At 33.2% G+C, this 10,039-nt stretch overlaps 1 protein-coding gene across 1 annotated transcript; it reads left to right on the forward strand.

The window, feature by feature from the left end:
- The first annotated feature begins 231 nt into the window (after window positions 1-231).
- On the forward strand, window positions 232-9,838 carry LOC127101863 (zinc finger BED domain-containing protein RICESLEEPER 2). Its single transcript, XM_051039296.1, has 3 exons — window positions 232-325; window positions 532-2,113; window positions 9,674-9,838. Exons 2-3 carry the CDS (start codon window positions 932-934, stop codon window positions 9,836-9,838), a joined length of 1,347 nt encoding a protein of 448 aa, XP_050895253.1. The 5' UTR covers window positions 232-325; window positions 532-931.
- The last annotated feature ends 201 nt before the right edge of the window (window positions 9,839-10,039 follow it).

Here is a 10,039-nt window from a genome sequence, read left to right on the forward strand (position 1 = left end):
TATGAGATGAAGTCAGGTTTGCTACTTCTGTTATTGATTTGTGATGAAGTCAGGTTTGCTACTTCTGTTATTGATTTGTGATGAAGTTAATGCCTTCATGGACTACTTTGGTGATGATCTACTATGCCATGTCCTTATGTTGTTATGAACTAATGGTTTGCATTGTAATACTTGCTGCGTGCCTCTTCTGTTATGAAATGAAAATCTATACATGTAATTAAATTTGCACTAAATATTATATGGAACTCTCATGTACTTATGAGCTTATGTTGTGTTCCAGGCCATTGAGAGTTTGCTCAGCAAAAAGATATTCCTTAATATAGAGGTTAGTCCTGCTTTTCTTTTTTTCAGTTCCCAGCTCACAAAAGCATATCAAACTGCTGCAGCAATATTGCTGTTTTATTTGAGGTTTTGAAAGCAGTTAATTAAACAGAGACTGGATATGATGAGGTTTTAGTTTTTGGAATGTGACTCTTAATATATAACCATGACCTAACAGTGTTATGATAACACACATTCTTTTTGTTATAGTATGGAGTCAATGGATACGAGTGAGTATGCACAAGGTCAAGATGAAACTCATAAGGAAATATTGTCAACACTTTGGATTATTTTCACTAAAATCGGAAAAGGAAAAGATGGAGTTGAAAGAGCTGCATGCAATTTTTGTAGTACTGATTTTGCCATTGGAAAAAACCCCAAGTCTGGTCAAAGTTATGGAACTTCACATCTAAGTCGTCATGTTTTTATTTGTAAAAGTTTCCAGTTGAGCCTTCTTAGTCTAGAGGAATCGTCAAGCCTAACCCCAATCAACTAAAACACACATCGTGAATTACTTGGAGAAGCCATTATTGCACATGATCTTCCTTTTAGCTTTGTCGAGTATGAAAAAATTCGAGTTTGGGTGAAATATTTGAATCCATGTGTTGAAATGGCCTCTAGGAATACCATGGTGTCATATATTGAAAAAATATATGATAAAGAAAGGATCAAGCTTAAGGAAATCATGGGTAGGATTCCAAATAAAATTTGTCTAACATCGGATGTTTGGACAGCATCTACTAGTGAGGGTTATATCTGTTTGACTGCTCATTTTGTTGATGAAAATTGGAAGTTAGTTAGTTGTCTTCTTAACTTTCTTCGAATGAAGCCCCCCCACACGGGTATTGCACTGGAAGCTACTTTATTTGATTTCTTAAAGCAATGGGGAATAGATAAGAAAATATTTACTATTACGCTGGATAACGCATCTGCCAATGATAACATGCAAGACCACTTGAAAACTCATCTTCGAGTGCAAGGCAATTTGATGTGTGATGGTGAATTTTTTCATATCCGATGTTCGGCCCATGTACTCAACTTAATTGTCCAAGAGGGTTTAAAAGTTGCTAGTGAAGCCCTCCATAAAATTAGAGAGAGTGTCAAGCATATTAAAGGATCTGATGGAAGGATGCTTAAGTTCAGAGATTGTGTCGAGGATGCAGGGATAAATGTTAGCGGTGGTTTAAGATTTGATGTATCTACTAGATGGAATAGAACTTATTTGATGCTTGAAAGTGCCTTGCAATATAGGAAAGCTTTTGAGTTTTATAAGGTGGCGGATAGAAGCTATAAATATTGTCCATCTGATGAGGAATGGGAAAAGGGGGAAAGGATTTGTGAGTTTTTAGAACCTTTTTATGAAATTACCAATTTGATTTCTGGTTCATCTTATCCAACTGCAAATCTGTATTTCATGCAAGTGTGGAAAGTCCAGTGCATTTTAGAAAAACATCAAAAAAGTATTGATAAGGTGATAAAAGATATGTCTGATAATATGAAAAAGAAATTTGACAAATACTGGAAAAACTATAGTATTGTGCTAGCATTTGGAGCTATTCTTGATCCACGCTTGACGGATAAATTTTTGAAGTTTTGCTATACTACACTTGATGCCTCAACCTCTGAAGGGAAACTTAAGAATGTAATGGATAAATTCAAAGGGCTTTATGAAGAATATGTGAGTTATTCTACCAATCAAAGTGTTTCTCTTTCTCAACCATCTAATGAGTTCAACACATTGGCTAAGCTATCTAGAGAGGGGAATAAAGCTAAAAAATCAAAGATTATAACCGTAAGTTTTTATATTAACATATTTATTTCACCCCATTTCCACTTTTATATATATATACTTGTTTGAAAACTTTAGGTTGTCTATTATTTATATTTTATTAGTATTAGAAAAAGAGAAGGATTATTGCATGAAATTGTTAGTAAGGATTATTGCATGAAACTTTGTGTTGTACTCTGTATGTGGCTTTACTAGTAAAGCATACATGTGTATTCTGAATGTTGAGTACTAATAATGGTCACAAGGAAATGCTTGAATAATATTGCAGACAGTGTATTTGGTTCTTTTTCGAGTTACTGTAATCATTAGTAACTTAATCGAAAGTTGAATGTGAGTTATCTAACATAGAAACATAGCAACATATTTCAATTATTTCAATGATATTATTTAATTAGTTGTAAAAAAAATATTCAATGTTGTTAAATGATTAGAAAAAAATAGATTGGTCTTTATCTAACATAGAAACATAGCAACATTAAGAACTTACATAGATAGAAATGAAATGTATTTATCTAAATATTGTTTAAAATTATGTTATGTTGTTTATGTGAATATTGAGAGTAAAATATGTCCTAACTATTTATATATATCGCAGGATTTTAAAACATGGAACTCGATTGAGAGTAGCTTTGTTCTTGGAAAGAATGAATTAGATATATACTTTGACGATGAATTATTGGAGCTAAATGAAGAACACTCTGAAGTGATGTACTTCTTTATTGGAAGTTTAATGAGAAAAAGTTTCCGATACTCTCCATAATGGCACGCGATGTGCTTAGCATTCCTATCACGACTGTAGCATCTGAGTCTTCTTTCAGTATCGGTGGACGTGTTCTTACGAAATACAGAAGTTCTACTCTTCCTGAACACATCCAAATGTTGATTTGTACTCGAAGCTGGTTGCATGGATTTTCGAAAAATATGAATGGTAATACTACTTTGTATTTTATTTATTTTTATTTGTTCATGTTTATGATATACTCATGTCATTGTTTTGTTGCATCTGCACCTAAGTATGATTTATTGTGTTTTTAAGATAAGGAAGATATCAACACTAATGATGAAGGCAATACTGAGGTGACAATGACTCAACATACATTTGGATTGCAAGATTGAAGTGGAAGACTAATTTTAGTGCCATATACTTTATTCTGGTTGTTGAATTTATCTTTTCATGTTTTTTTGGTTGAATTAGTGTCTTTGTTTATGTGATATGTGGTTCATGTTTGTATTGATTTACTTCAATTTCGAATGTTGAATGTCCGGAGTATCGACATATATCTTTCAGTGATATGTTTACATAGTATTTTTCGTGAATTGAGATGAATAATATTCTTGTTTGTGTTTGAAAAAGAACATAAAATCCTACTCAAGTGTATAAATATTAGCAAGTCACATAATTGAACTGGTTTGTGTAATATGTTTTCTTTTCTTTTTTATTTTTGGAATTTTATGTTGAAAATTTTATTTTTAATTTTTTATTAAAGTTGTTTTTTATTTTTGAAATTTTTAGCTGATTTATTTAAAAATTATTTTTTTATATTTTGAATTTATTTTATTTTGGTTTTTAAAATAAAGTTTTTTTATTTTTTGAATTTATTTTATTTTGTTTTTCAAAATTAAGTTTTTTTATTTTATTTGGGGCCTTATGGCCCTCTTTTAAATTTTGGGTCCATCTAACTTTAGGGCCTATGTATTTGAGGGCTTACTATTCTTTAATTTTTTTAGGCCCCCTTATTTTGGGGGTTGGGGCCTAAATTAATTGGCCCCTTAAATTGACAGCTCTAATTGCATCAGATTATATCCAATCCAAAGCAGATTATTCCCTTTTCACTAAGACTTCCTCTCAAGGTTTCACTATGATTCTGGTTTATGTTGATGATTTAGTAGTTGGTAGCACTGATTCTCATGAAATTTTGCAAATCAAAACTTGTTTGGATGCAAATTCCTCTAACCATCTCTCTGTATCTGGTAACAGTTAAAAGGTTTCAGCCTTTGAAGTAAAAGCTTCCCGATTCGTCCAGCACCCACCGTTCCTATCGTCTTTCCTTCAAGATCATAGGCTCTATGTGCAATGCCAACAACATCCCATTCTCCTGTAATAGACTGATGGTAACCAGGCACAAAATTCCTCACCAGAATGAGAATTCTCATGAGCTCATCCTCAGCAACAGATACTGTGTCCAATTACTAGGCACTACCCTCCAATCTGGTATCAATTAAATCAACTAAAGAACCTAAATTTGCAACAGAATGACTCAAAGTACCACTAAGATTAAAACACGGCAAATTAATCATCGAAACTTTATCATCAGAATTGCATTTTAATCAAATTTATATCATGTATAAAGTTGTTGAGGCATTTCCACAAACAGCTTGTGAGTGTACATATTAAGTAGTATTATAAACATGTTGATTCAAATGAGATAAAAAATGAAATTTGATATTAAGAAAACTAGAGATTAAAGAGAAATGGAGATAGAAGAGTACCTTTATTTCTGTGATAGAGAAAAGTCGACGGCGGTGTAATTGGTTGACGGTGGCGGAAGCTTTGCATAGAACATGAATGGAGTGATAAACTCAAGTCCAAATTTTGGGAATAAAATAAGGCCCCTCAATGGGGCCTAAAAAAATGCATTATATAAAGGGCCTAAAATTTTAGGGCCTAAAATAAATCTCAATGATAAGGGGCTTAATATATTGGGGCTTTAATAGGGCTTAATAATTGGGGCTTTTAAATATAGGGCTTATTTGACAGCTCTAGATGCAATAAGGGTGTCAGTGAGTTTTGTATTCCATTGTCTGCTGGCCTGCTTCAGACCATAAAGAGATCTTTGCAATTTGCAAACAAGATTTGGTGTAGACAAAATGAGACCAGGTGGAGGCTTCATGTAAACTTCCTCATTAAGATCACCATGGAGGAAGGCTGTGTTAACATCAAGTTGGAACAAAGGCCAATTGTGAACAGCAGCAACAGCTAAGCAAACTCTAATAGTGGTCATTTTAACAACTGGACTGAAAGTGTAAACCGGATTGAGGTGAGAAAACTAACCGAATTGGAGTTGCGACGCAAACACGTATTGAATCTTCGGCTTTCACTGGTTCGATTTCTTCTTCTTCTTATCAAAATCTTCCGCTACTGTGTGTGTTTTTGTTTGTTTCTCATAATCAAATTTGGAGAGCGAGGTTAAGAGAATTAAGATCGATTGGAGAGAGAGCTTTGAGATAATGAATGAGAAATTCTAACACGTGAGTGGGGCGATTCTCAGAATTTTGTGAAGAGTGAATCCTTATATATGATTTGATTCCATGACATGCGTTCAATTTCGTTAACTTCCTCTGTGTAATTCTGTTACGTTACAACACTGTGAATTAACTGTGTTAAAAAAATGTTAATTTGTTAGTTAGAGTAGGATTCAGTTAGTTGTGAAGCTAGTTAAAAGAGTGAAGTTATTGATTTGGTTCTGTTAATAGGGGAAAATGTTTTGTTAGTTGCAGTGGGAAAAATGAAAATGAAAATCAATTCTGAGTTAGTTAATGATGAAATGAAAATAGCTGCAGCCCCAACTAGTTTTTCTGTTAAGTTAAGGGGAATTAGTTTAGCTTGATGTTAATATGATGTGCTGGATGTATTATTGATGAAAATTTGGATGCTTATGAATGCTTTGTTTTTTTTAATAGAATTAGAATTGGTATATTGGCGTAATTTTGATGAAACAAGTATCTCTGAATGATGTCAGAAGGAATGTCTTATCAGAAGTTGCCGGTAAGGTACTATGATTTGTACAACTGATCTGAAAGTGTGCGGAACTGACAATTTCCATCTCTAGATACTTTAACTTCACAAAACCCATCAACATTCAACCTCTGTAGTAGACATTGGTGATCCATATTGGCATCGGTTATGGTTGGGAGTAAGGAATTTATGCAGGGCATATGAGGAACAGGTTCCAAGATGGAAAGGCGTCGACCAACTGCCCGTCTAATTTGGCATACTCTTCCGACAACATAAGAGCAATTATCATATTGTTGACTACTAATCGAAGTCTAACTTGAACTTTCACCTTCACCCTAACTCTGATTTAGTGATCCATTCTCATATCCGAAACCAAATCACTTCTCACCTCTTTAACCTAAACGAAAAGATCACAGCCGCAAAACATGCGCTTATGTTTGGATTGAGATGAATGAATGTGAATGCATTGGTTTAAAATGTAAATGAATTTGGTTTGATGAAATTGTAATGTGATTATGTATGTGTCTTGGAATGGTTTAGGTAAATGTATGAATGCTAGGTCCACGTCTTGGTCATTTGGTTTGAAATTGGCATGGCCTTTGGTTGATTTATGGTACATGACAGGGTCTATTTCGTGATCTGATATTGAGATTTGGCCTAACTTTTACCAAACTTCCAACTTTTTTTAATAAAAGAAAAATGCAATAGAAACTTATTTGTTGATCTGTAATAGTAGCAAGAGAAATTTCAACCTACAAATTGTTGAATACAAAAATAACAAACTCACCACTAAGACATGTGGATATATTACATGAAAACTTAACCACTACCAATATGAACTTTAATAGCAACAAGAAAGATAACCATAAAGCCAAAGAAGAGAAGGGAATGAACAAATATGGATTTGTTAGTGGGTTCATTCAAATATGAAATACTAGCTTGTTAGGTTCGGTTCTACATTTAACTGAAAACTGAAAGTTAGGGTGAATATCACTTAGGTTAGTTATTGCTAATGTCTTAATGACCCTGCTGCTATGTTGTGCTGGGAATAACATACTGCCTGTTATGCCTTGTTTGTTAGTTACTTGTTAAATCTGTTACAAGTTAGTACTCAGCAAGTTCTGTTAATTGTATTATGAGATGAAGTCAGGTTTGCTACTTCTGTTATTGATTTATGATGAAGTCAGGTTTGCTACTTCTGTTATTGATTTGTGATGAAGTTAATGCCTTCATGGACTACTTTGGTGATGATCTGCTATGCCATGTCCTTATGTTGTTATGAACTAATGGTTTGCATTGTAATACTTGTTGCGTGCCTCTTCTGTTATGAAATGAAAATCTATACATGTAATTAAATTTGCACTGAATATTATATGGAACTCTCATGTACTTATGGGCTTATGTTGTGTTCCAGGCCATTGAGAGTTTGCTCAGCAAAAAGATATTCCTTAATATAGAGGTTAGTCCTGCTTTTCTTTTTTTCAGTTCCCAGCTCACAAAAGCATATCAAACTGCTGCAGCAATATTGCTGTTTTATTTGAGGTTTTGAAAGCAGTTAATTAAACAGAGACTGGATATGATGAGGTTTTAGTTTTTGGAATGTGACTCTTAATATATAACCATGACATAACAGTGTTATGATAACACACATTCTTTTTGTTATAGTATGGAGTCAATGGATACGAGTGAGTATGCACAAGGTCATAAGGAAATAGTGTCAACACTTTGGATTATTTTCACTAAAATCGGCAAAGGAAAAGATGGAGTTGAAAGAGCTGCATGCAATTTTTGTAGTACTGATTTTGCCATTGGAAAAAACCCCAAGTCTGGTCAAAGTTATGGAACTTCACATCTAAGTCGTCATGTTTTTATTTGTAAAAGTTTCCAGTTGAGCCTTTTTAGTCTAGAGGAATCGTCAAGCCTAACCCCAATCAACCAAAACACACATCGTGAATTACTTGGAGAAGCCATTATTGCACATGATCTTCCTTTTAGCTTTGTCGAGTATGAAAAAATTCGAGTTTGGGTGAAATATTTGAATCCATGTGTTGAAATGGCCTCTAGGAATACCATGGTGTCATATATTGAAAAAATATATGATAAAGAAAGGATCAAGCTTAAGGAAATCATGGGTAGGATTCCAAATAAAAATTTTCTAACATCGGATGTTTGGACAGCATCTACTAGTGGGGGTTATATCTGTTTGACTGCTCATTTTGTTGATGAAAATTGGAAGTTAGTTAGTTGTCTTCTTAACTTTCTTCGAATGAAGCCCCCCCACACGGGTATTGCACTGGAAGCTACTTTATTTTATTGCTTAAAGCAATGGGGAATAGATAAGAAAATATTTACTATTACGCTGGATAACGCATCTGCCAATGATAACATGCAAGACCACTTGAAAACTCATCTTCGAGTGCAAGGCAATTTGATGTGTGATGGTGAATTTTTTCATATCCGATGTTCGGCCCATGTACTCAACTTAATTGTCCAAGAGGGTTTAAAAGTTGCTAGTGAAGCCCTCCATAAAATTAGAGAGAGTGTCAAGTATATTAAAGGATCTGATGGAAGGAGGCTTAAGTTCAGAGATTGTGTCGAGGATGCAGGGATAAATGTTAGCGGTGGTTTAAGATTTGATGTATCTACTAGATGGAATAGCACTTATTTGATGCTTGAAAGTGTCTTGCAATATAGGAAAGATTTTGAGTTTTATAAGGTGGCGGAGAGAAGCTATAAATATTGTCCATCTAATGAGGAATGGGAAAAGGGGGAAAGGATTTGTGAGTTTTTAGAACCTTTTTATGAAATTACCAATTTGATTTCTGGTTCATCTTATCCAACTGCAAATCTGTATTTCATGCAAGTGTGGAAAGTGCAGTGCATTTTAGAAAAACATCAAAAAAGTATTGATAAGGTGATAAAAGATATGTCTGATAATATGAAAAAGAAATTTGACAAATACTGGAAAAACTATAGTATTGTGCTAGCATTTGGAGCTATTCTTGATCCACGCTTGAAGGATAAATTTTTGAAGTTTTGTTATACTACACTTGATGCCTCAACCTCTGAAGGGAAACTTAAGAATGTAATGGATAAATTCAAAGGGCTTTATGAAGAATATGTGAGTTATTCTACCAATCAAAGTGTTTCTCTTTCTCAACCATCTAATGAGTTCAACACATTGGCTAAGCTATCTAGAGAGGGGAATAAAGCTAAAAAATCAAAGATTATAACCGTAAGTTTTTATATTAACATATTTATATCACCCCATTTCCTCTTTTATATATATATACTTGTTTGAAAACTTTAGGTTGTCTATTATTTATATTTTATTAGTATTAGAAAAAGAGAAGGATTATTGCATGAAATTGTTAGTAAGGATTATTGCATGAAACTTTGTGTTGTACTCTGTATGTGGCTTTACTAGTAAAGCATACATGTGTATTCTGAATGTTGAGTACTAATAATGGTCACAAGGAAATGCTTGAATAATATTGCAGACAGTGTATTTGGTTCTTTTTCGAGTTACTGTAATCATTAGTAACTTAATCGAAAGTTGAATGTGAGTTATCTAACATAGAAACATAGCAACATATTTCAATTATTTCAATGATATTATTTAATTAGTTGTAAAAAAAATATTCAATGTTGTTAAATGATTAGAAAAAAATAGATTGGTCTTTATCTAACATAGAAACATAGCAACATTAAGAACTTACATAGATAGAAATGAAATGTATTTATCTAAATATTGTTTAAAATTATGTTATGTTGTTTCTGTGAATATTGAGAGTAAAATATGTCCTAACTATTTATATATATCGCAGGATTTTAAAACATGGAACTCGATTGAGAGTAGGTTTGTTCTTGGAAAGAATGAATTAGATACATACTTTGACGATGAATTACTGGAGCTAAATGAAGAACACTATGAAGTAATGTACTTCTTTATTGGAAGTTTAATGAGAAAAAGTTTCCGATACTCTCCATAATGGCACGCGATGTGCTTAGCATTCCTATCACGACTGTAGCATCTGAGTCTTCTTTCAGTATCGGTGGACGTGTTCTTACGAAATACAGAAGTTCTACTCTTCCTGAACACATCCAAATGTTGATTTGTACTCGAAGCTGGTTGCATGGATTTTCGGAAAATATGAATGGTAATACTACTTTGTATTTTATTTATTTTTATT

This window comes from Lathyrus oleraceus, chromosome 7 (genome assembly GCF_024323335.1).
Source record: "Lathyrus oleraceus cultivar Zhongwan6 chromosome 7, CAAS_Psat_ZW6_1.0, whole genome shotgun sequence".
Lineage (NCBI taxonomy): Eukaryota > Viridiplantae > Streptophyta > Magnoliopsida > Fabales > Fabaceae > Lathyrus > Lathyrus oleraceus.